The sequence below is a fragment of the Fringilla coelebs genome, assembly GCF_963513975.1.
Source record: "Fringilla coelebs genome assembly, chromosome: 3".
In the NCBI taxonomy this organism is placed as follows: Eukaryota; Metazoa; Chordata; class Aves; order Passeriformes; family Fringillidae; genus Fringilla; species Fringilla coelebs.
The window spans coordinates 1578580-1606083 of record NC_140030.1 but is presented as its reverse complement, the minus strand read 5'-3'; the positions used below and the strand labels follow the sequence as shown (position 1 = coordinate 1606083).

Genomic DNA, 27504 nt, shown 5'->3' with positions numbered 1-27504 from the left:
CCGGGAGGGATCCGGGCCGGGAGGGCGCGGAGGGGGCTACACGGAGCTGCGTCGCTTGGCCAATCCCGGGAACGCCGCCAGGCTCTGGAGCCCGGTGGACACGGAGCTGATGGCGGAACGCCGGGAGCGGCAGAAGCACCGGTGCTCCGGAGTCTCGGGGCAGCGGGCGGGCGAGGAGTGGCTGCGCTCCACGCCCGTATCCGAGCTGGACAAATCCCTGGGAATGATCATGGGGATGGAATACTGCAGCTTCTCGCGGCTCTTGTACCACAGGCACGAGCACACCGACTGGAAGTGCAGCACCTCGGCGTAGACGTTCCTGAAGCCGCTCTCGGCCGGGGCCACCGCGGCGGCCTCGGGGACGGCGGCCACGGCTGCGGAGCGATTCCCCCGGCCCAGCAGCGCCCGCTGCTCGGCGTCGCGGCGCTCGTCCTCGGCGTTCATGGTCATGAAGCGCAGCACCACCAGGTTGAGGAAGGCGCCGATGACCGTCAGCCCCGTGAGGATGTAGACGAAGCTGAAGGCCACGTACTGCGGCTGCGTCTGCAGCGCCTGGTCCTTCTGCAGCGCCACGTAGTCGCCGAAGCCGATGGTGGTCAGCGTGATGAAGCAGTAGTAGTAGGCCTGGAAGAAGCTCCAGTTCTCGTAGTGCGAGAAGGCGGCGGCGCCGATGCAGAGCGTGCTGACGCAGGAGAAGAAGCCGATGGTCACCATGTTGGCCATGGACACCTCCGGCCGCCGCATGCCCAGGCGCTTCTTGAGGCGGCGCAGCAGCGAGCGCACCAGGGTGTTGATGCGCTCGCCCAGGCTCTGGAACATCACCAGGGTCAGGGGGATGCCCAGCAGGGCGTAGAGCATGCAGAAAACCTTCCCGCCGTCCGTGCTGGGCGCCGCGTGGCCGTAGCCTGGGGGGAGAGGGAGAGCGCGGTCGGATCCGTGATCCCGGCGGGAATCGGGAGTGGGGAATGTTGGTGGGAAGAGCGGGAGGGGTGTGGGATCCTAAAGTGAGGGAAGGGAGGGGGGAAGGGGAGCTCACAGCTCATCCTGTCCCGAGCTTGACACCTGCCATGATCCCAGGGTGATCCAAACCCACCCTTGGGCGCTGCCAGGGATCCAGGGATTCTCTGGGAATCCCAGCCCAGCCGGGAATTCCTTCCCAAGATCCCACAATCCCAAGCTCCCCTTTCCCACTGGAAGCCATTCCCTGCCTCCTGCCCCTCCAGCCCTTGCCCAAATCCCAGCTCTCCTTTCCCTCTGGAAAAGGCTCCAAGGATTCCCTGGATCCTTCCCTGATCCAGCTGCACATTCCCAGCTCTCCAGCCTGGCACTGAGTCCATCCCCATCCCGACTCCTCCTCGCAAAGGAATTTCGGGATCCAGGGGTTTCCCTGGGAACTGGGGACTCCAGGAAGGGTCTCCCTTCCCTTTTCCATCCCCCAATTCCATAAAAATCCCTGGGGATGGATCCTGAGTGTCCTGGATCCCAGAATCCCGGAATGGTTTGGGATGGGATCCATGGAGCTTCCATCCCATGATCCCAGGGACACTTCCCACCATCCCAGGGTGATCCAAACCCACCCTGGGGCGCTGCAAGGGATCCAGGGATTCTCTGGGAATCCCAGCCCAGCCGGGAATTCCTTCCCAAGATCCCACAATCCCAAGCTCCCCTTTCCCACTGGAAGCCATTCCCTGCCTCCTGCCCCTCCAGCCCTTGCCCAAATCCCAGCTCTCCTTTCCCTCTGGAAAAGGCTCCAAGGATTCCCTGGATCCTTCCCTGATCCAGCTGCACATTCCCAGTTCGGTATTGTATCCAGCCCCATCCCAACTCCTCTCTGGAGAGAGTTTAAGGAATGAGGGGCTTTCACCTGCAGTCTCAGGACTCCAGGAAGGGTCTCCCTTCCCTTTCCCTCCCTTTTCCATAAAAATCCCTCAGGATGGATTCAGAGTGTCCTTCATCATGGAATCGTGGGGTGGTTTGGGTGGGAAGAGACCTCAAATCCCATCCTGCTCCAACCCCGACTCCTTCCACCATCCCAGGCTGCTCCAAGCTCCCTCCAGCATTCCCTTGGACATTCCCAGGTACCCAGGGGCAGCCACAGCTTCTCTGGGAATGCTGCACCAGTGATGACGTTTGGACGGACCCTTGGGTGGAGGCGCCTTCCCCGTGCCTGGGTTTGGGAAAATTCCCAGAATTCCCACCCCAGACTCTCTGGAGATGGGGAAATGAGGGATTTTGGCGGTCTCCAGGGCCGAGCGCTCCGTTTGTCCCCTGTCACCCCCCAGCCCTGTCCCGGTGCCCCAGTTCCCGCCATCCGGGGCCCTGGGAACAGCTGCGCTCCCGTAATCCCGCGCCGCCGCAGACGGGATTTACCCCGCGCCCGGACGGATCCCGGGTGCCGTGGGCAGGGCCAGAGCAGGCCTTGGATGGGGGTGGCAGGAACCAGCTGCTCCCTTTTCCTGTCCCTGTCCCTGTCCTCCTTTTCCTGTCCCTGTCCCTTTACTCCTTTTCCTGTCCCTGTCCCTTTACTCCTTTTCCTCTTCCTTTTCCTTTTCCTCTTCCTTTTCCTTTTCCTCTTCCTTTTCCTTTTCCTTTTCCTTTTCCTTTTCCTTTTCCTTTTCCTTTTCCTTTTCCTTTTCTGTCCCTTTTTCTTTTCTTTCCTGTCCCTTTCCTCCTTTTGCTTTTCCATTCCTTTCCCTCTCCCTTTCCTTCTCCCTCTTTCTTCCTTTCCCATTCTCTTTGTCCTTTCTCATTTTTTCTTTTCTGTCTTTTCCTCCCTTTCTTCCTTTTTCTCCTTTTCGTTTTCCTTTTCCATTTCCTTTTCCATTTCCTTTTCCATTTCCTTTTCCATTTCCTTTTCTTGTCCCTTTTCCATTTCCTTTTCCTGTCCCTTTTCCTGTCCCTTTCCTCCTTTTGCTTTTCCATTCCTTTCCCTCTCCCTTTTCCTTCTCCCTCTCTTTCTTCCTTTCCCATTCTCTTTGTCCTTTCTCATTTTTTTTCTTTTCCGTCTTTTCCTCCCTTTCTTCCTTTTTCTTCTTTTCCTTTTCCTTTTCTGTTCCTTCTCCTTCCCCTCTTTCCCTTTATCTTTCCTTGTCATTTTTCTTTCCCTTCCTCTTCTTCCTCTTCCTCTTCCTTTTCATTTTCCTTTTCCTTTTCCTTTTCCTTTTCCTTTTCCTTTTCCTTTTCCTTTTCCTTTTCCTTTTCCTTTTCCTTTTCCTTTTCCTTTTCCTTTTCCTTTCCTTTCCTTTTCCTTTCCCAGGGAAACCAGGAGCAGGCAGGAACAGGAAGGAGACTCTGAACCTCTTCCCTTGGACTCGGAGCATTCCTGGGCCCCTTTTCCAAGGCCTATCCCAGCTGTGATCCCAGAACAGCCCCCAGATCCTCCAGGAATGCCGAGAGGGGCTCATCCCGAGTCCCTAATCCCAATCCTGAGTCCCTAATCTCGATCCTGAGTCCCTAATCCCAATCCTGAGTCCCTAATCCCAATCCCGAGCCCCTAATCCCAATCCTGAGTCCCTAATCCCAATCCCGAGTCCCTAATCCCGATCCTGAGTCCCTAATCCCGATCCTGAGTCCCTAATCCCGATCCTGAGTCCCCCTCACTGCCACCCTCGGGGGGACATGGGTGGAGCTGGAGCGAGGGGAAAACCGGGATGGTGGGATCTCCTCCAGGGAGGAGCTGCTGAGGGATCCTCTCTGTGGGAGATGAGGATGGAATCCATGGAGAGGGAATCCATGGAGAGGGAATTGATGGGAGGGATCCATGGAGAGGGAATCCGTGGAGAGGGAATCCATGGGAGAGAACTGATGGAGAGGGAATTGATGGGAGGGATCCATGGAGAGGGAATCCACGGAGAGGGAATTGATGGGAGGGATCCATGGAGAGGGAATTCACGGAGAGGGAATCCGTGGAGAGGGAATTGATGGGAGGGATCCGTGGAGAGGGAATCCGTGGAGAGGGAATCCATGGAGAGGGAATCCATGGAGAGGGAATTGATGGGAGGGATCCATGGAGAGGGAATCCGTGGAGAGGGAATCCATGGAGAGGGAATTAATGGGAGGAATCCATGGAGAGGGAATTTGATGGACAGGAAATCCATGAGAAGGAATCCATGGGAGGGAATCTATGGGAGGGAATCCATGGAGAGAATTGATGGAGAGGGAATTGATGGAGAGGAAATCCATGGGGAGGGAATTGATGGGGAGAATTGATGGAGAGGGAATCCATGGAAGGGAATCCATGGGAGAGAATTGATGGAGATGGAATTGATGGAGAGGGAATTCATGGAGAGAATTGATGGAGAGGGAATCCATGAGAGGGAATCGGTGGGAGGGAATTGATGGGAGAGAATTGATGGAGAGGGAATCCATGGGAGGGAATCCATGGGAGAGAATTGATGGGATAGAATCGATGGGATGGAATTGATGGAGAGGGAATCCATGGGAGGGAATCCATGAGAGAGAATCCATAGGAGACAATTGATGGAGAGGGAATTGATGGAGAGGGAATCCATGGGCAGGAATCAGTGGAGAGGGAATCCATGGGATGGAACTGATGGGAGGGAATCCATGGAGAGAATTGATGGGAGGGAATCCATGGAGAGGGAATCCATGGGATGGAACTGATGGGAGGGAATCCATGGAGAGGGAATCCATGGGATGGAATCGATGGGATGGAATTGATGGGCAGGAATCAATGGAGAAGGAATCCATGAGAGGGAATTGATGGGATGGAATTGATGGAGAGGGAATCCATGGAGAGGGAATTGATGGGAGGGAATCCATGGGAGAGAATTGATGGAGAGGGAATTGATGGGATGGAATCGATGGGATGGAATCGTTGGGCAGGAATCAATGGAGAAGGAATCCATGAAGAGGGAATTGATGGAGAGGAGATCCATGGGAGAGAATCCATGGGGAGGGAATTGATGGAAAGGGAATCCATGAAGAGAATTGATGGAGAGGGAATCCATGGGATGGAATCGATGGGATGGAATCAATGGAGAGAGAATCCATGGAGAAGGAATTGATGGAGGGGGAATCAATGGAGAGGGAATCCATGGGATGGAATTGATGGGCAGGAATCAATGGAGAAGGAATCCATGGAGAAGGAATTGATGGAGGGGGAATCAATGGGATGGAATCAGTGGGATGAAATCGATGGGAGAGGGAATCCATGGAGGGAGAATCCATGGGAGAGAGAGCAACACCTGTGAGTGGCACCTGAGATCCTGTCTGGAGAGCAACACCTGAGCACCACCAAAAAACATCACTGGACCATCACAGAGCAGCACCTGGGAAACACCTGGGAATCACCTGGGAAACACCTGGGAATCACCTGGGAATCACTGGGAGACACCTGTGATACACCTGGGAAACACCTGGGAATCACTTGAAAGCATCACCAGAAAACATAACCAGAGCATGCCCTGAGCATCACCTGGGGCCATCATGGTGGAGGGTCACCAGAAAACATCACCTGAGCAGCACCTGAGCATCACTGGAACATCACCTGGCAGAGAGCATCGCTGGAGAGCATCCCCTGAGATGTCACCTGAGCATCACCAGGAAACATCACCTGAGCAGCACCTGAGCATCACTGCAGCCTTGCTCAAGCCTCACCTGAGAAACACCTGAGGAGAATCACCTGGGAGCATCATCTGGACAGGGCTGCAGAGCAATGCCTGAAATCATCCCCTGAGCAACACCTGAGCATCACCTGAGAGAACCACCTGAAATCATCCCCTGAGCAACACCTGAGCATCACCTGAGAGAACCACCTGAAATCATCACCTGAGAGAACCACCTGAAATCATCCCCTGAGCAACACCTGAGCATCACCTGAGAGAACCACCTGAAATCATCACCTGAGAGAACCACCTGAAATCATCCCCTGAGCAACACCTGAGCATCACCTGAGAGAACCACCTGGCAGCAGCACCTGAGCATCACTGGAGCATCACCTAAGCATCACCTGAGCAACACCAGAGAGCATCACCTGAGAGAATCACCTGGCAGCATCACCTGAGCATCCCCTGAGCAACACCTCAGCATCCCCTGAGCATCACCTGGCAGCATCCCCTGACCCATCCCTGCCCTGTGTGCCCCCTCCCTGCTCCTTGTGTCCCTTCCTGCCCTCTGTGCCCCTCTCCATCTGTTCCTCGAGTCCTTCTCACTTGTGTCATTCCCTGTGTTCTTTCCCTGCTTCTTCTGTCCCTTCCCTGTTCCTCATACCCCTCTCTCCCAGCTCCTTGTGTCCCTCTCTCCCTGTTCCTCATGTCCCTTTCTCCCTATTCCTTCTGCCCCTTCCCTGTGTCCCTCTCTCCCAGCTCCTCATGTCCCGCTCTCCCACCTCCTTGTGTCCCTCTCTCCCACCTCCTCATGTCCCTCTCTCCCACCTCCTCATGTCCCTCTCTCCCAGCTCCTCGTGTCCCTCTCTCCTAGCTCCTCATGTCCCTCTCTCCCAGCCCCTCATGTCCCTTTCTCCCTGTTCCTTCTGTCCCTTCCCTGTGTCCCTCTCTCCCAGCCCCTCGTGTCCCTCTCTCCCTGCTCCTCGTGTCCCTCTCTCCTTGCTCCTCATGTCCCATCCCTGTGTCCCTCTCTCCCAGCCCCTCGTGTCCCTCTCTCCCTGCTCCTTGTGTCCCTCTCTCCCAGCTCCTCATGTCCCTCTCTCCCAGCCCCTCGTGTCCCTCTCTCCCTGCTCCTTGTGTCCCTCTCTCCCACCTCCTTGTGTCCCTCTCTCCCAGCCCCTCGTGTCCCTCTCTCCCATCCCCTTGTGTCCCTCTCTCCCAGCTCCTCATGTCCCTCTCTCCCAGCCCCTCGTGTCCCTCTCTCCTTGCTCCTCATGTCCCATTCCTGTGTCCCTCTCTCCTTGCTCCTCATGTCCCTCTCTCCCAGCCCCTTGTGTCCCTCTCTCCCAGCCCCTCATGTCCCTTTCTCCCTGTTCATGTCCCTCTCTCCCAGCCCCTCGTGTCCCTCTCTCCCAGCTCCTCGTGTCCCTCTCTCCCTGCTCCTCGTGTCCCTCTCTCCCAGCCTCTCATGTCCCTCTCCCCCAGCCCCTCATGTCCCATCCCTGTGTCCCTCTCTCCCAGCTCCTCGTGTCCCTCTCTCCCAGCTCCTCATGTCCCTCTCTCCCAGCCCCTCGTGTCCCTCTCTCCCTGCTCCTCATTCCCCATCCAGTCTCACATCCCGAGCCCTCATCCCGCTCTCCTCCATCCCCTGCCCAGCAATTCCCAAATCTCCCATTCCAGCTGTTTGGGATGGATTTTGGGATGGACCCTCCCGCAGTGCCCACGGGTGCCTTTCCAAAACCCTTCCTGAGCATCCTCCTGCCTTTTCCTGCCCTTTCCTGCCCGCTCCTGCCCTCTCCAGCCTCTCCATCCCTCCCCGGCCTCCCGGAGCTATTTTTAGCGCTCTTTCCCGAGGGAAGGGAGTTTATGAGCTCTCCAAGCGTCGGTCAATCCCCCGATCCCCCCCCGCCCCTGGTTTTAGCAGGAGCTGCCTGAGCTCCGGCACGTCTGAGGCTGGGGGGAAGGTCGGGAATGGCAGACGAGGGAAAACCCCGGGAAAACGGCACCGGCCGTGACCCCCAAATCCCTCCGGGACCCGCGGGTGGCGAGGAATTGTGTTGGACAGGAGGGCACGTCCCAGCCGGGAAATCCGCCGGGAATACCGCCTGGAATTCCGGCTCCTTCCCCACCTCCTGCCCCCCGGCCCTTCCCGGCTCCCAGGGGTGTCCCAGGAGCCGAGGGGCAGCGGGGCCGGGATCCCGCTCCGGGAAGGGCCGGGAGCAGGGATCGTGTCCCCAGGGAGGGAGGATGACACGTCCCGCAGGAACGCGGCCGATCCTGGCCTTTTTAGGGCCGGAGGAGCGCGGCTGGATCCGGCCCCGGAGCAGGTGCAGGGCTGGCCCCGCGCCTGGAGCGGATCCCGGCTGTCGGGGCGATGGATGGCCGGGATTAGCGGGACAGCTGCGGGAACGGGCTGGGAACGGGCAGGGGGGAGGATGGCACACGGCTGGAGGGCTGGGAGGGCGGGCAAGGATCTTCGGGAACGGGGCTGGGAGGGCGGGAAGGGAATGAGGCCGCCGGGAGGGGCAGGGGGGTTTGGGAATGGGGCAGGGGGTGCAGGGAATGGGGCAGGGGGTTTGGGAACCTGGACAGGGAATTCAGGGAACCAGGGGATGGGATTCAGGGAGCAGGGACAGGGAGATTCAGGGAATGGGGCAGGGGATGCAGGGAATGGGGCAGGGGATGGGGCAGGGGATTTAAGGAATGGGGCAGGGGGTTTTGGGAATGGGGCAGGGGGTTTTGGGAATGGGGCAGGGGGTTTAGGGAACCTGGACAGGGAATTCAGGGAACCAGGGGATGGGATTCAGGGAGCAGGGACAGGGAGATTCAGGGAATGGGGCAGGGGCATGGAAGGAGCCTCCTCGTGCCAGCCCTTCCCCATCTCCCACTGCTCCCAGGAAGGATCAGCATCTGCCTCCAGTAGGGATCATTGTCCCATTGCTCCCAGTAAGGATCCTGCTGTTCCCAGTAAGGATCCTGCTGTTCCCAGTAAGAATCTGGCTGTTCCCAGTAAGCCCACTGTTCCCAGTAAGGATCCCGCCGTTCCCAGTAAGGATCCCGCTGTTCCCAGTAAGGATCCTGCCGTTCCCAGTAAGGATCCCACTGTCCCCAGCGCTGGGGCCATCCCAGCTTTCCCCAGCCGGGGGAGGGGACCCAGCTGTCCCCAGCCGGGGGAGGGGACCCAGCTGTCCCCAGCCGGGGGAGGGGACCCAGCTGTCCCCCGGGACCCCCGCGTGCCCGGGAAGAGCAAACACGGCCGGAGGTGGCGGCTGGGAACGCGGCAGGTGCGGCGGCCACGGAATTCCAGCCTGTCCTGGAAAAACACCGAGCTGGCACCGAGGGACACGGCCAGGGGACAGGGACAGGGGGACATGGACAGGGGGACACGGACAGGGGGACATGGACAGGGGGACATGGACAAGGGGACATGGACAGGGGGACAAGGACAGGGGGACACAGCCAGGGGGACACGGACAGGGGGATATGGACAGGGGGACACAGACAGGGGGACACAGACAGGGGGACATGACCAGGGGGACAAGGACAGGGGGACACGGACAGGGGGACATGGCCAGGGTGACGCGGACAGGGGGACACGGACAGGGGGACATGGACAGGGGGACACGGCCAGGGGGACATGGACAGGGGGACATGGACAGAGGGACAGGGACAGGGGGACACGGGCAGGGGGACATGGACAGGGGGACACGGACAGGGGGACACGACATGGACAGGGGGACGTGGACAGGGGGACATGGACAGGGGACACGGACAGGGGGACACGGACAGGGGGACAGGACAGGGGGACATGGACAGGGGGACACGGACAGGGGGACACGGAGAGGGGGACATGGCCAGGGGGACATGGACAGGGGGACACCTGGGTCCTGCAGGGCCACCAAAATTCCTGGGTGGGGCTGGGGGACACAGGAGGGGACATGGGGACACTGAAATTCTAGGGTGGGACTGAGGGACAGCCGGAAGGGACATGGGACACCAAAATCCCTGGATGAGGCACAGGGAAGCAGGAGGGGACATTGGGACACTGAAATCCCAGGGTGGGACTGAGGGACACCAAAATCCCTGGATGGGGCTGGGAGCACTGGGAAGGGATGTGGGGACACCAAAATCCCTGGGTGGGGCTGGGGGACACAGGAGGGGACATTGGGACACTGAAATCCCAGGGTGGGACTGAGGGACACAGGAGGGGACATGGGGACACCAAAATCCCTGGATGGGGCTGGGGGACAGCGGGAAGGGGCCCAGGGACATCAAAATCCCTGGATGGGGCACAGGGAAGCAGGAGGGGACATGGGGACACCAAAATCCCTGGATGGGGCTGGGGGACAGCGGGTAGGGACATGGGGACACCAAAATCCCTGGATGGGGCTGGGGGACAGCGGGTAGGGACATGGGGACACCAAAATCCCTGGATGGGGCACAGGGAAGCAGGAAGGGGACTCAGGGACACCAAAATCCCTGGGTGGGGCTGGGAGCACTGGGAAGGGACATGGGGACACCGAAATCCCTGGGTGGGGCTGGGGGACACAGGAGGGGACATGGGGACACTGAAATCCCAGGGTGGGACTGAGGGACACAGGAGGGGACATGGGGACACCAAAATCCCTGGATGGGGCTGGGGGCAGTGGGGAGGGGCCCAGGGACACCTCCTGCTGTCGGAGCAGAGGGATGGATCTGGGATGGGCTGAACTGGGAATGAAGAGCTGGAGGGAGCCCTGGGACTCCCAAAATGCCGACTGCCCCGGTTCCAGCTGCTCCTTGTATCCATCCATCCGTCCGTCCGTCCGTCCATCCATCCATCCATCCATCCATCCATCCCCCATCCATCCATCCATCCATCCATCCATCCATCCATCCATCCATCCATCCATCCATCCATCCCCCATCCATCCCCCATCCATCCATCCATCATCCATCCATCCATCATCCATCCATCCATCCATCATCCATCCATCCATCCATCCCTCCATCCATCCATCCATCCATCCATCCATCCATCCATCCATCCATCCATCCATCCATCCCCCATCCATCCCCCATCCATCCATCCATCATCCATCCATCCATCATCCATCCATCCATCCATCATCCATCCCTCCATCCATCCATCATCCATCCATCCATCCATCCATCCCTCCATCCATCCGTCCGTCTGTCCATCCATCCATCCATCCATCCATCCATCCATCCATCCATCCATCAATCCATCCATCATCCATCCATCCATCCATCCATCCATCCATCCATCCATCCATCCATCCATCCATCATCCATCCATCCATCCATCATCCATCCATCCATCCATCCATCCATCCATCCATCCATCCATCCATCATCCATCCATCCATCCATCCATCCATCCATCCATCCATCCATCCATCCCTCCATCCCTCCATCCATCCATCCCTCCATCCATCCATCCATCCATCCATCCATCCATCCATCCATCCATCCATCCCTCCATCCATCCATCCCTCCATCCCTCCCCTCATCCCTCCCTCTCTCCATCCCCATCCCCAAATCCCCTCTCTTCCATCTCCCCCCTTCTCCCACATTTCTCCCTGGAAAAGGGGGATGCCATTCCATAAAAGGGGGGGGGTGTTCTGGAACAATCCAGGATCCCCCCATGGGATCCCAAGGATCAGGGCCCCCCAGGACCCCCCATTCCCAGTGGGATTTGGGGTGGTGGGGGGGTTGGATGTGGGGCCGAACCCTGAGCTCCCCCTTTATTCCCACATCCCCCCAAACTCCCGCGCCATTCCCAAAGGGACTCGGCTCCACAGCGGGATCCCCCCCCGCGGATTTGGATTTTTTGGGGTGTGGGGGGTGCCCGATTCCCCTCCCCCAGCGCCTCCCGCAGCCGGGGGGGTCGGGATGGAGTCATGGAAAATCCCGGCGCCGGCCAAGCTCCCTGTTTGCGCCAAAACTGGCAATTTTTCCTTGGATTCTGGGGCCCCGCCAGGCCCCTTCCCGCCCCCCCCTCCCCCGCCGGCCCTCGCCTCTCCCTGGAAAAGGGGGGGCCCGCAGCGGGAAGGGGGGTCCGGAGCTCCGGGATAAGGGGGGACACCCCGGGAATGGCCTGGGGCACCCCAAGGGGGCAGCCCCGATGTTCTATGGGGGGGGAAACGGCTCCAGCGGGAATAAAAATCCCTCAGGGATTTAGGGATGGATTTAGGGGTGGATTTAGGGGTGGATTTTGGGGTGGATTTAGGGGTGGATTTTGGGGTGGATTTTGGGGTGGATTTTGGGGTGGATTTTGGGGTGGATTTTGGGGTGCATTTGTGTCCCAAAATGGGCAGGGATGGGTGTCCAGGTCCTTCCTGGAAAAGGGATCCTGGTCCAGGCAGGGAATTCCCACCCGGAGCGTCCAGGGGGTCCTGAGAGCCCCCGGGCACGGGCGGGATTGCAAAGGGTCCTGGGGATGGGGATGTGGGGGGGGGATTTGGGGTGGGGATGTGGGGTGAGGATTTGGGATGGGGATGTGGGATTGGGGATATGGGATAGGGGATGGGGATATGGGATGGGGATGGGGATAAGGGATGGGGATGGGGATGTGGGGTGAGGATTTGGGATAAGGATATGGGAGAGGGGATGTGGGATGGGGATGTGGGGTGGGGATATGGGATGGGAATGGGGATGTGGGGTGGGGATATGGGATGGGGATATGAGGTGGGGATGTGAGATGGGGATATGGGATGGGGATATGGGATGGGGATATGGGGTGAGGATATGGGATGGGGATATGGGGTGGGGATATGGGATGGGGATATGGGGTGGGGATAGGGGATATGGGATATGGGATAGGGGATAGGGATATGGGATGGGAATATGGGGTATGGGATAGGGGATAGGGGATATGGGGTGGGGATGTGGGATGGGGATATGGGGTGGGGATGTGAGATGGGGATATGGGGTGGGGATGTGGGATGGGGATTTGGGGTGGGGATGTGGGGTGGAGATTTGGGATGGGGATATGGGATATGGGGTATGGGATAGGGGATAGGGGATATGGGATAGGGATATGGGATGGGGATTTGGGATTGAGATGTGGGATGGGGATGTGGATGGGGATATGGGATGGGGATGTGGGATGGGGATGTGGGGTGGGGATGTGGGATGGGGATATGGGGTGCGGATTTGGGATATGGGATACGGGATATGGGATGGGGATGGAGATGTGGGGTGAGGATTTGGGATGGGGATATGGGATGGGGATATGGGATAGGAGATATGGGGTGGGGATGTGGGATGGGGATATGGGATGGGGATATGGGATATGGGATGGGGATATGGGGTGGGGATGTGGGATGGGGATATGGGATGGGGATATGGGGTAGGAATGAACATGGGGATAGGGATATGTGATGGGGATTATGGGATGGGGACGGGGATGGGGATGTGGGATTGGGATGGGGATATGGGATGGGGATGGGGATGGGGATATTGAATGGGGATGTGGGGTGGAGATATGGGATGGGGATGGGGATATGGGATATGGGATGGGGATATGGGATGGGGACTGGGGTGGGGACTGGGGTGGGGGTGTGGGATTGGGGTGTGGGATGGAAATGGGTGTATGGGATGAGGATGGGGATATGGGGGAGGGATATGGGATGGGGATCTTGGGTGGGAATGTGGGATGGGGATGTGGGATGGGGATGTGGGATGGGGATGTAGGATGGGGATGTGGGATTGGGATATGGGATGAAAATGGGGATGTGGGATGGGGATTTGGGATTGAGATGTGGGGTTGGGATATGGGATGAAAATGGGGATGTGGGATGAGGATCTGCATGTGAGATGGGTGGGGACTGGGATGGAGATTATGGGATGAGGATGTGGGGTGGGAATGTGGGATGGGAATGGGAATGTCAGATGGGGATATGGGATGGAGATTATGGGATGGGGATAAGGGATGGGAATGCAGGAGGGGAATTAGGATATGGGATGGAGATTATGGGATGGGGATAAGGGATGGGAATGCAGGACTGGAAGGAGGAATGGATCCAGTCCCTTTCCCCTGGGAGCTGCTGATCCCATCCATCCCAGAAATCCCATTCCAGGCTCTCGGATCCACCCCGAGCCACCAGCCCTAGTGCCTGGGGAAAACTGGGAAAAACTCCCAAAACTTCAGAAATCTGGGATGGCTTTCCCTGGCCCTGATCCCTCTGGCCCATGAGTTTCATTCCTCATTCCCAATCCCGACTCCAATCTCAGTCCCAATCTTGATCCCAATCCTGATCCCAATCCTGATCCCAATCCTGATCCCAATCTCAATCCCAATCCTGATCCCAATCCTGATTCCAATCTCAATCCCAATATTGATCTCAATCCTGATCCCATCCTGACCCGGATCCCAATCCCAATTCTGACTGTGATCCCGATCCCGATCTCAATCCCAATCCCGATCCCAATCCAAATCCCAATCCCAATCCCAGTCCCAATCTTGATCCCAATCCCGATCCCATCCTCACCCTGATCCCAATCCCGATTCTGACTGCGATCCTGATCCTGATCTCAATCCCAATCCCAATCCCGATCCTGTATCCTGACCCCAATCCCAATCCCAATCCTGGATCCTGACCCCAATCCCAATCCCCATCCCAATCTCAATCCCAATCCCGAGCCCAATCCCAACCCCAATCCTGATCCCAATCCCATCCTGACCCTGATCCCAATCCCGATTCTGACTGCGATCCTGATCTCAATCCTCATCCCAATCCTGATCCTGATCCTGTATCCTGACCCCAATCCCAAACCCAATCTCAATCCCAATCTCAATCCCAATCCTGAGCCCAATCCCGAGCCCAATCCCAACCCCAATCCTGATCCCAATCCCAATCCCATCCTGACCCTGATCCCAATCCCGATTCTGACTGCGATCCTGATCCTGATCCCAATCCCAATCCCAGTCCTGATCCCAATCCCGTATCCTGACCCCAATCCCAATCCCAAACCCAATCTCAATCCCAATCTCAATCCCAATCCTGAGCCCAATCCCGAGCCCAATCCCAACCCCAATCCTGATCCCAATCCCATCCTGACCTGTATCCCAATCCCGATTCTGACTGTGATCCTGATCCTGATCTCAATCCCGATCCTGATCCCGATCCTGTATCTTGACCCCAATCCCAACCCTGATCCCAATCCCAATCCCGATCCCTGAGCTGAATCCCATGGGAACAGCCACGTGGCTTCCCCACCTCGGGAAGACATTCCCAGGAAAAGGCTCCGGATCCAACCCGGGCTGGGATTGTCGCCCCTAAATCCCCATCCCAGCGGAAAGCGGCGCCGATCCCAACGGGAATTCTCCACGTCCTCATCCCGCTCATTCCCGGCAGGAAAACCCCTGGATCCAGAGGATCCAGGAGGAACATCCAGGAATCCCAGGGTGGAACAGGGAAGGGAAGCGATCCCGATTTTCCAACAATTCCCGGGGATGAGATGGGATCGCTTTCCCGGGAAAACCCAGGAGGGAATTCCAGGAATATTCCCCTTTTCCTACTAATTCCAAAGCCTGTGGATGGTTCAGGAGGTGCCAGCATGGATTTCCATGGAAATGCCTTTTTTTTGTGGAATGGAGCAGCCATGTCCTGAGGGGGGTTGGGAGAAATTCCAGCCCTGGAATTGGGGCTGGAATTCCCTGGAATTCCCCTTTCCCTGTGGATCCCAAGAAGCGATTTCCATGGAATTTTCTTTTTGTTTTTTTGTGGAATAGGAGCAGGAATGTCCTGAGGGGGGTTGGGAGGAATTCCAGCCCTGGAATTGTGGCTGAGTTTTCCCCTTTTCCTGTTGATCCCAAATCCCGTTCCCCATCCCAAGGAGCCACCAGCAATTTCCATGGAAATGTTTTTTTTGTGGAATGGGAGCAGGAATGCTCCGAGGGGTTGGGAGGAATTCCAGCCCTGGAATTGGGGCGGGAATTCCCTGGAATTCCCCTTTCCCTGTGGATCCCAAGGAGCGATTTCCAGGGAATTTTCTTTTTGTTTTTTTGTGGAATGGGAGCAGGAATTTCCTGAGGGAGGTTGGGAGGAATTCCAGCCCTGGAATCGGGGCTGGAATTCCCTGGAATTCCCCTTTCCCTGTGGATCCCAAATCCCATTCCCCATCCCAAGGAGCCACCAGCGATTTCCATGGAAATGGTTTTTTTTTTTTGTGGAATGGGAGCAGGAATGTCCCGAGGGGTTGGGAGGAATTCCAGCCCTGGAATTGGGGCTGGAATTCCCTGGAATTCCCCTTTCCCTGTGGATCCCAAGGAGCGATTTCCAGGGAATTTTTTTTTGTGGAATGGGAGCAGGAATGTCCTGGGGGGACGGAGCGAGCTCCTTATCCCAGCCATTCCCAACAATTCCCGGAGTTTTCCCCCCAAATCCCGGGAATTCGGTGCCTTTCCCGCCGCCCGGGGGTGGCACCGCCGCCGGAGGGGACGGGAGGTGACAGCGCTGTCCCCAAACCCGTCCCGACCCCCGGGAAGGGCCGCGGGTGCCGCGGGCTGGGGACAGGGGCGGTGTCACCCGCCCGGGGGGACAGAGGGGACAGGGGGACAGAGGGACAGATGGACAGAGGGGATAGAGGGACTGAGGGACAGATGGACAGAGGGGATAGAGGGGATGGGGGGCTGAGGGGACAGAGGGGACAGAGGGACAAGAGGATCGAGGGAACTGAGGGGACAGAGGGACAGGGGGACGGGGACAGAGGGAACTGAGGGACTGAGGGGATGGGGGGCTGAGGGGACAGAGGAATAGAGGGGACAGAAGTGATGGAGGGACAGAGGGGACAGAGGGACAGAGGGGACAGAGGGGACTGAGGGACAGAGGGGATGGGGGGCTGAGGGGACAGAGGGAACTGAGGGGACAGAGGGGACACAGGGGACACAGGGGACAGAGGGGAATGAGGGACAGGGCAGGACAGGGGGGACAGAGGGGGCTGAGGGGACAGAGGGACAGAGGGGACAGGGGAAAGAGGGACAGAGGGACAGAGGGGACAGAGCAGGACTGAGGGACAGAGGGACAGAGGGACAGAGGGACAGGAGGACGGAGGGGATTGAGGGGACAGAGGGACAGGGGGACGGGGACAGAGGGGGCTGAGGGTTCACAGGGGACAGAGGGACACAGGGACACAGGGGACAGAGGGGACAGAGGGGACAGAGGGGATGGGGGGCTGGGGGGACAGAGAGACAGAGGGAGAGAGAGACAGAGGACACAGGGGACAGAGGGGATGGAGGGGACAGAGGGACAGGGCAGGACAGGGGGGCTGAGGGGACAGAGGGGACAGAGGAGACTGAGGGGACATGAGGATTGAGGGGACAGAGGGACAGAGGGGACAGAGGGGACAGAAGGACAGGGCAGGACATGGGGGACAGAGGGGACAGGGGGACTTGGGGATTGAGGGGACAGAGGGGTCAGGGGGGACAGAGGGGACAGAGGGACAGGGGGACACGGGGATTGAGGGGACAGAGGGACAGGAGGACAGGGGGACAGGGGGACACGGGGATTGAGGGGACAGAGGGGTCAGGGGGTGACAGGAGGGGACAGAAGGACAGGGCAGGACATGGGGGACAGAGGGACAGAGGGACAAGGTGACACGGGGATTGAGGGGACAGAGGGACAGAGGGGACAGGGGGACACGGGGATTGAGGGGACAGAGGGGTCAGGGGGTGACAGGAGGGGACAGAAGGGAAGGGGAGTTCTGAGGGGACAAGGGGGGGATGGGGAGTGACAGAAGGGGACAGAGGGGACAGGGTGTGACAGGGGGACTGAGGGGACAGGAGGAGGACGGGGGGGGTGACAAACGGGGACAGGAAGGGACAGGACGAGACCGAAGGGGACAGCGGGTGACAAATGGGGACAAAAGGGCGCGGCCTCCTCCCGGGCCGTTCCGGGCGCCGTTCCCGTGACAAAGGCTCGGGCGGGCGGTGACAGATGGTGACACCGCGGTGGCATTTGCCACCTGCTCCCTCCGCGCGCACGGCCGCGGGGGAGGGGGCGGGGATCGGGGATTTCGGGATCGGGGATTTTGGGATCGGGGATTTTGGGATCGGGGTTTTTGGGATCGGGGGTTTTGGGATCGGGATTTTGGGGGTTCAGGGTTTTTGGGATTGGCACTTTTGGGATTGGGATTTTTGGGATCTGTTTTTTTGGGATCGGGATTTTTGGGATCGGGATTTTTTGGATTGTGACTTCTGGGATCGGCACTTTTGGGATCGGGATTTTTGGGATTGGGAGTTTTGGGATCCGGGTTTTTGGGTTCAGCACTTTTGGGATCGGGATTTTTGGGATCTGGTTTTTAGGATCAGGTTTTTTGGGACCGGGATTTTTGGGATTGTGACTTTTGGGATCAGGGATTTTGGGATCGGCGCTTTTGGGATCAGGATTTTTGGGATCGGGATTTTTTGGATTGTGACTTTTGGGATCGGGGTTTTGGGATCGGCACTTTTGGGATCGGGATTTTTGGGATCCGGTTTTTAGGATCAGGTTATTTGGGATCGGGATTTTGGGATCGGCACTTTTGGGATCAGGGTTTTTGGGATTGTGACTTTTGGGATTGGGATTTTTGGGATCTGGTTTTTAGGATCAGGTTTTTTGGGATCGGATTTTTTGGGATATTTTTTTTTTAGGATCAGGTTTTTTTGGGATTGTGACTTTTGGAATCTGTTTTTTTGGGATTGGCACTTTTGGGATCGGGATTTTTGGGATCTGGTTTTTTGGGATCTGTTTTTTTGGGATTGGGATTTTTGGGAGCCATCCAGAGCCAGCGCAGCCCGCCCTGGCTGGGGACAGAGGCAGAGGTGACAAGGGACACGTGCCGGTGACACTGCCACCCCCGCCGGGGACATCCCAGCGCCGGGAATTGCGGGATGGGGACAGAGGGGACATCCCAGCCCCGGGAATTGCGGGATGGGGACAGAGGGGACATCCCAGCCCCGGGAATTTCTCGGGAGTGGCGGGAAAGCTTTGGAGCAGCGGCGGGAGCTGCTCCTCTCCCGGTTTTTTTCATGGATAAAAGGAAAAAACCCCAAACCCCAAATGGATTCAGACTTTTCCCAGCGGGATTTGTAATCCCGGATTTTCCTCCCCCCATCCCACCGGGATCTCTAATCCCAGATTTTCCTCCCCGGGATCTCCCCCACCTCTGGAGCTGCTTCCCGATCCCAGTCCGGCTTTTCCCTGTCCCACCGAGAGCTGGGGGGTGAATTCCTGGGAAAATCCCTTTTTTTTCCCTGCCCTGGAAAACCCAGTTCCATGGGAATAATGGGATTTTCTCCCCCTTTTCCCGGGATTTGGAGGGGTCTCCTCTCATTCCAGCCCCATCCCAGTCTTGCTGCCATATCCAGCCACAAAATCGTGGATTTTGTGGGATTGGGGGATTTTGGGATCTTCCCACAGATCCGGATGTCCCAGCCCCTTCCCCACATCTCTGGAAATTCCAGGAAAACCGGGCTGGATCCAGGGAAAGCCATTTGGGGCCATTCCCTCTGCAATTCCCACATTTGGGATACTGGGAATCCTCGTCCCAGTCCCAAAGCTGCTCCCACGTGGAGCCCAACTCCAGGATTTAAGGTTTGGAGCACTGGGAAGGGCTGGAATTTTTGGGATGCGACCTTTGGGTCGGGATCAGTCCCGCCCCAGCATTCCCAGCTCCCGGGATTGGGAATTCCAGGATCAGGAATACCGGGAGAGGCAGAGCAGGATCCCAATCCATCCTTGGGATGGATCCAAGCGGATCCGTTCCCTCTCTGCTATTCCGGGATCCTTGGGATGGGCTGGATCCCACTGGATCCTGCTGGAGATTCCCAGATCCCCCCACCCTGTCCAACACCGGAGGATCAGCTGCAATTCCAGAGCTTTTCCAGCTGCTCCTGGACAGCCGGGAGAGGCCGGAGCCGGGATAACTGGAATGGCAAACATCGGGAAAATGGGATAATGGGAATGGCAAACACTGGGATAATGGGATAATGGGAATGGCAAACTCTGGGAAAATGGGATAATGGGAATGGCAAACTCTGGGAAAATGGGATAACAGGAATGGCAAACATCGGGAAAATGGGAATGGCAAACACTGGGATAATGGGATAATGGGAATGGCAAACACCGGGAAAATGGGATAATGGGAATGGCAAACATCGGGAAAATGGGATTGGCAAACACCGGGAAAATGGGATCATGGGAATGGCAAACATCGGGAAAATGGGATAACGGGAATGGCAAACATCGGGAAAATGGGATAATGGGAATGGCAAACTCTGGGAAAATGGGATAATGGGAATGGCAAACATCGGGAAAATGGGATAATGGGAATGGCAAACTCTGGGAAAATGGGATAATGGGAATGGCAAACACTGGGAAAATGGGATAACAGGAATGGCAAACACTGGGAAAATGGGATAACGGGAATGGCAAACACCAGGAAAATGGGATAATGGGATAATGGGATAATGGGAATGGCAAACACTGGGATAATGGGATAATGGGAATGGCAAACACTGGGATAATGGGATAATAGGAATGGCAAACACCAGGAAAATGGGATAACGGGAATGGCAAACACCGGGATAATGGGATAATGGGATTGAAAAAACACCCGGATAACAGGAATGGCAAACACCGGGATAATGGGAATGGCAAACACCGGGATAATGGGAATGGCAAACACTGGGATAATGGGAATGGCAAACACCGGGATAATGGGAATGGCAAGCACAGGGAAAATGGGAATGACAAACACTGGGATAATGGGATAATGGGAATGGCAAACACTGGGATAATGGGATAATGGGATTGAAAGCGATTGGGAAAAGGGCAATGGCAAATACCAGGATAATGGGAATAATGGGAATGGCAAACACCAGAAAAATGGGATTGGCAAACACCGGGATAATGGGATAATGGGAATGGCAAACACTGGGATAATGGGATAATGGGAACAGCAAACACCGGGAAAATGGGATAACGGGAGTGGCAAACACTGGGATAATGGGATAATGGGATAATGGGAGTGGCAAACAGCAGATAAAGGGATAATGGGATTGAAAAACACCAGGATAATGGGAATAATAAACACCTGGATAATGGGAATACTAAACACTGGGATAACGGGAATAGTGAATACCAGGATAATGGGAATGACAAACACCGGGATAACAGCTCTGGGAATAACAAACACCAGGACACCAATGCTGGGAATAACAAACACCAGGATAATGGGAATAAAGAGCATTGGAAAAACAGCCCTGGGATAATGGGAATAACAACCACTGGGAATAACAACCAGCAGGATAAGAACTCCAGGAATACTGGGATAACAGCTCCAGGAATAATGAGAACCCTGAGAGTGGGAATAACAACTCCAGGAATAACAGACACCGGGATAACGGCCCCGGGAATAACAAACACTGGGATAATGGGAATAATAAACATTGGAGAAAATAAACCTGGGAATAACAAACACCAGGATAACAATGCTGGGAATAACAAACAGCCTGACAGCGGGATAATGGGAATAACAAACACCAGGATAAAAGCCCTGGAATAACAGCCTGCCGCTGGGATAACAGCTCAGAGAATAAGGAACACCCTGAGAGTGGGAATAACAACTCCAGGAATAACAAACAGCGGGATAACAGCTCTGGGAATGACAAACACTGGGATAAAAGCCCTGGGAATGACAAACACCAGAGTAAAAACCCCGGGAATAACAAACACCCTGACAGCGGGATAATGGGAATAACAAACATTGGGAAAACAGCCCTGGGAATAATGAACGCCCTGAGGGTGGGAAAGACAAACACTGGGATAAAAGCTCTGGGAATGACAAACACCGGGATAAAAGCCCTGAAATAACAGCCTGACACCGGAATAACAGCCTCAGGAATAAGGAACACCCTGACACTGACACCGGGATACTGGGAATAACAAACACTGGGATAACAGCCCTGGAATAACAGCCTGGACCTGGGATAACAGCCCCAGGAATAAGGATCACCCTGAGAGTGGGAATAACAACTCCAGGGATAACAGACACCGGGATAACAGCCCTGGGAATAATGAATGTCCTGAGGGTGGGAATGACAAACACTGGGATAAAAACCCTAGAATAATGAACGCCCTGACACTGACACCGGGATAATGGGGATAACAAACATTGGGAAAACAGCCCCGGGAATAATGAACGCCCTGAGGGTGGGAATGACAAACACTGGGATAACAGCCCTGGGAATGACAAACACCGGGATAAGAGCTCCAGGAATAACAAGCCTTGGGATAACAGCCCCAGGAACAAGGAACACCCTGACACTGACACTGGGATAATTGGAATAACAAACACTGGGATAACAGCCCTGGAATAACAGCCTGATTCCGGGATAACAGCCCCAGGAATAAGGATCACCCTGAGAGTGGGAATAACCACTCCAGGAATAACAAACACCGGGATAGCAGCCCTGGGAATAACAAACACCAGGGTAAAAATCTCTGGAATAAAAAACCACCCCGACACGGGCAATAAAAAACATCGGGAAAACAGCTCTGGGAATAATGAACACCCTGAGGGTGGGAATTACGAACACCGGGATAAAAGCCCTGGGAATGACAAACATTGGGAAAACAGCCCCGGGAATAATGAACGCCCTGAGGGTGGGAGTGACAAACACCGGGATAAAAGTCCTGGAATAATGAACACCCTGACACTGACACCGGGATAATGGGAATAACAAACACGGGGATAAAAGCTCTGGAATAACAGCCTGACAGTGGGATAACAGCTCCGGGAATAAGGAGCACCCTGAGAGTGGGAATAACAACTCCAGGGATAACAAACAGCGGGATAACAGCTCCGGGAATGACAAACACCGGGATAAAAGCCCTGGGAATGACAAACACCAGAGTAAAAACCCCGGGAATAACAAACACCCTGACACCGGGATAATGGGAATAATAAACATTGGGAAAACAGCCCCGGGACTAATGAACACCCTGAGGGTGGGAGTGACAAACGCTGGGATAAAAGCCCTGGAATAATGAACACCGGGATAAAAACCCGGGGAATAAAAACACCCTGACACCGGGAATAACAAACATTGGGAAAACAGCTCTGGGAATAATGAATGCCCTGAGGGTGGGAATAACAAACACCGGGATAAAAGCCCTGGAATAACAGCCAGACACTGGGATAACAGCTCTGGGAATAAGGAACACCCTGAGAGTGGGAATAAGAGCTCCGGGAATGACAAACACCAGGATAACAGCTCCGGGAATAATGAACGCCCTGAGGGTGGGAGTGACAAACACCGGGATAAAAGCTCCGGGAATAATGAACGCCCAGAGGGTGGGAGTGACAAACACTGGGATAAAAGCTCCGGGAATAACAGCCCTGGGAATGACAAACACCCTGACAGCGGGATAATGGGAATAACAAACACCGGGAAAACAGCTCCGGGAATAATGAACGCCCTGACACTGACACCGGGATAATGGGAATAAACATTGGGAAAACAGCCCCGGGAATAATGAACGCCCTGAGGGTGGGAATGACAAACACTGGGATAAAAGCCCTGGAATAATGAACACCCCGACACCGGGATAATGGGAATAACAAACATTGGGAAAACAGCCCTGGGAATAATGAACGCCCTGAGGACGGGAGTGACAAACACCGGGATAAAAGTCCTGGAATAACAGCCTGACACCAGGAAAGCAGCCCGAGGAATAACCAACATCCTGAGAGTGGGAATAACAATAACCCCGGGAATGACAAACACCGGGATAACAGCTCCAGGAATAACAGCCTGACACTGACACCGGGATAATGGGAATGACAAACGCTGGGATAAAAGCCCCGGGATAAAAGCCCTGGAATTAATGAGAAACACCGGGATAAAAACTCTGGGAATAACAAACACCGGGATAAAAGCTCTGGGAATAACAAACACCGGGATAACAGCTCTGGGAATAATCAACACCCTGAGGGTGGGAATGACAAACACCGGGATAACAGCCCGGGAATAACAAACACAGGGATAACAGCCCCGGGGATGACAAACTCCAGGATAAAAGCTCTGGGAATGACAAACAGCGGGATAAAAGCTCTGGGAATGACAAACACCGGGATAAAAGCTCTGGGAATAACAAACACCGGGATAAAAGCTCTGGGAATAATGAACACCCTGAGGGTGGGAATGACAAACGCCGGGATAACAGCCCCGGGAATAAAAAACACCGGGATAAAAGCCCCGGGAATAATGAACAGCCTGAGGGTGGGAATGACAAACGCCGGGATAACGGCCCGGGAATAAGGAGCATCCCGAGCTCGGTGTTTCACTCCGGGAACTCTTTTCCCTCCCCGCAGCGGGATTTAGGGCCTGGGAATGCTCCCAATATCCACACCCCAAATCTGGGAACCCACGAGCACCCCAACACCCGGATCGGAGCCCCGGGAACAAACCGGAACCCCAAAATCCCTGTGCCAATCCCGGGAATGCACAGGAACCCCAAAATCCGTGTGACAGCCCAGGGCACCCAGGGACACCCCAAAATCCGTGTGACAGACCTGGGGACCCAGGGACACCCCAAAATCCGTGTGACAGCCCTGGGGACCCAGGGACACCCCAAAATCCGTCCCAAAGCTGGTGTCCCCCACCCCATTATCCGATTATTCCATCCCATTATCCCATCCCATCTCTCCCCTCTCTCCGTGGGACCCGTGGGAATGGTGGCCAGGGCCCTGTGTCACCTGCTGTCCCCTCGCTGTCCCCTCGCTGTCCCCTCGCTGTCCCCACCCCTCAGAACCTCCCCGAGGCTGAGTTTAGGGGGCACCTGGGGACCAGGGGACATTGGGTGACCCCAGCCACACCTGGCGGGGACCCAAAGGCCAGAGGGGTGACAATGTGGGTGACAGGGGGGTGACAGTGTGGGTGACAATGTGGGTGACAGGGTGGGTGACATGGGGGTGACAGTGTGGGTGACAGGGTGGGTGACAATGTGGGTGACAGGGGGGTAGGTCCCAAAGGGGGCACCCCCAGTGACCATTCCCAGGGTGGGGACAAGGGCTGGGGACATCCTTGAGAGTGGGGGACAGAGTCTGGCAGGGTGGGGACATGTCCCTGTCCCCTCCCCCGGGGCTGGGGACCCTACAGGGACATGTCCCTGTCCCCTCCCCCGGGGCTGGGGACCCTGCAGCGACACATCCCTGTCCCCTCCCCCGGGGCTGGGGACCCTACAGGGACACGTCCCTGTCCCCTCATGGGGTTGGGGACCCTATAGGGACACGTCCCTGTCCCCTCCCCCGGGGCTGGGGGTCCCACAGGGGGTCCCACAGGGCCAGCAGAGCCACTGGCGGGGGTGACAGCGCCTTGGGGACACATCCCAGGGTCGGGCGGGTCCCGGCCGGGAGAATTCCCCGATCCCGGGGGTCGCGCGGTGGGAGAGGGGCGGGGGGGGAATCCCGGCACTGCGGGATCGGGAATTTGCGGGGGCTTGGCCGGGGAATCGCCCCCAAAACACCAGGATGGGAAACGGGGGGATGGCCGCGATCCCACGGGATGGGAAACGGGAATTAGGGCGGAGGGATCACCCCCAAAACACCGGGATGGGAAACGGGGGGATGGCCGCGATCCCACGGGATGGGAAACGGGAATCAGGGCGGAGGGATCGGCCCCGATCCCAAGGGATGGGAAACGGGAATCAGGGCGGAGGGATCACCCCGATCCCACCGGAATAGGAGAGAGGGGAGACCGGGCAGGGGGATCCCCCCAATCCCAAGGGATGGGAGAGAGGGAGGGGGGACCGGGCAGGGGGATCGCCCCCGATCCCACCGGAACAGGAGAGAGGGGGGATCGGGCAGGGGGATCTCCCCAGTCCCACCGGAATAGGAGAGAGGGGAGACCGGGCAGGGGGATCCCCCCAATCCCAAGGGATGGGAGAGAGGGAGGGGGGACCGGGCAGGGGGATCGCCCCCGATCCCACCGGAATAGGAGAGAGGGGGGACCGGGCAGGTTTTTCCCGGAGCTGGAGAGGGATCGCCCCGATCCCACTGGGACGGAAGACAGGGGGGTCCTGGCAGGTTGTCCCCGGTTCTGGAGGAGCCGGGGAGGGATCGCCCCGATCCCAAGGGATGGGAGAGACGGGAATCAGGGCAGAGGGATCGCCCCGATCCCAAGGGATGGGACAGAGAGCACCGGGGGGTTTTCCCGGTGCCGGAGGAACCGAGCAGAGGGATCGCCCCGGTCCCACTGGGATGGGAGACACGGGGGTCCGGGCAGGGGGATCGCCCCGAAAACACCGGGATGGGAAAGAGGGGGGACCGGGCAGGGGGATCGCCCCCAAAACACCGGGATGGGAAACAGGGGGGTCCGGGCAGGTTGTCCCCGGTTCTAGAGGAGCCAGGGAGGGATCGCCCCGATCCCAAGGGATGGGAGACAGAGGGGTCCTGGGAGAGGGATCACCCCGAAACCACCGGGATGGGAGACAGGGGGGTCCGGGCAGGGGGATCGCCCCCAAAACACTGGAATGGGGGGACGGGAATCCGGGAAGAGGGATGGCCGCGATCCCAGGGGATGGGAAAAAGGGGAATCAGAGTAGGGGGATGCCCCCGAAAACACCGGGATGGGAAACAGGGAGGTCCTGGCAGGTTTTTCCCGGTTCTGGAGGAGCCAGGGAGGGATCGCCCCGATCCCAAGGGATGGGACACAGAGCACCGGGGGGGTTTTCCCGGTGCCGGAGGAACCGAGCAGAGGGATCGCCCCGGTCCCGCTGGGATGGGAAACAGGGGGGTCCGGGCAGGGGGATCGCCCCGATCTCAAGGGGTGGGAAAGAGGGGGATCCGGGCAGGGAGATCGCCCCGATCCCAAGGGATGAGACGCAGAGCTGTGGGTGTTTTTCCCGGTGCCGGAGGAACTGAGCAGAGCGATCGCCCCGGTCCCAGCGGGACGGGCGGCGGCGGCGGCGGCGGGGGGGTCTCCGGGCGGCGAAAGCACCGAGCTCCCGATTTCCCCCCGCTCCCTCGGGGACAGGCGGGGCTTTCCCGGCGCTTTCCGTAGGGATCCCCCGACCCCAGCGGGAAAAAGCCGAGCCGGGATCGGCCCGCGGGGAGCCGGGCGGGGCGGGGGCAGCCGGTACCTATGGTGGTGATGACGGTGATGGCGAAGTAGAAGGAGCCGGCGAATTTCCACTGGACGCCGGCCTTGTGCGGCTTGAGCTTGAGCACGACCCGCTCGAGCTCGCCGTAGCTCTCGGCGCTCAGGTTGTACTTTCTCTTGAGCTCGTCGCTCTTGGCCTCCAGCCGCCGCCTCTCCGCCGTCTCCGCCTCGGACTCGAGCGCGTCGAAGACGGCGGCGCCCACCAGCAGGTAGGTGAAGGTGCAGACGATCAGCGCCAGCGTCCGCACGTTCTGCCGCTTCATGGTGCGCCGGCGGCGGCTGCGGAGCGCGGCGGGGCCGGCTGGGGCATGGCGGCAGCGCCCGGGCACGGCGGGCGGCCGGGGGAGGCGGCCGAGGCGCGGCTGCGGCGGCCGCGGCGGCGGCGGGGCCGGCGAAGGAGCGGGAGGAGGGAGGGAGAGGAGGGAGGGAGGGAGGGGGAGGAGGGAGAGGGAGGGGGAGGGAGGGCGGGGGAGGGGGCGGAGCTGTCCTTCAGCACCAGCGCCCCCGGGGACCCCCGAGTGTCGCACCGGGCCGGGTGACCCCGCTGGGGACGGCGCCCGAGCCCCGGAGCGCGGCCGGTGCCGAGAGCTGCGGGGACAGGTCCCAAAGCCCACATCCCGATTCCCAACTCTGGGAGAACATCCCAAAGCTCAGATCCCAACTCTGGGAAAGGATCCCAAAGCCCAGATCCCAATTCCCAACTCTGGGAAAAGATCCCAAAGCTCAGATCCCAACTCTGGGAAAAGATCCCAAAGCCCAGATCCCAATTCCAACTCTGGGAAAAGA

General features: G+C 57.6%; 1 protein-coding gene across 1 annotated transcript; it reads right to left on the bottom strand.

The window, feature by feature from the left end:
• Positions 1-36: 36 nt before the first annotated feature.
• Positions 37-26981, bottom strand: KCNK3 (potassium two pore domain channel subfamily K member 3; the record flags this gene model as incomplete). Its single annotated transcript, XM_084202280.1, has 2 exons — positions 37-905; positions 26699-26981. The coding sequence occupies 2 exons, from the start codon at positions 26979-26981 to the stop codon at positions 37-39; spliced, it is 1152 nt and encodes a 383-aa protein (XP_084058406.1).
• Between the last annotated feature and the right edge of the window lie 523 nt (positions 26982-27504).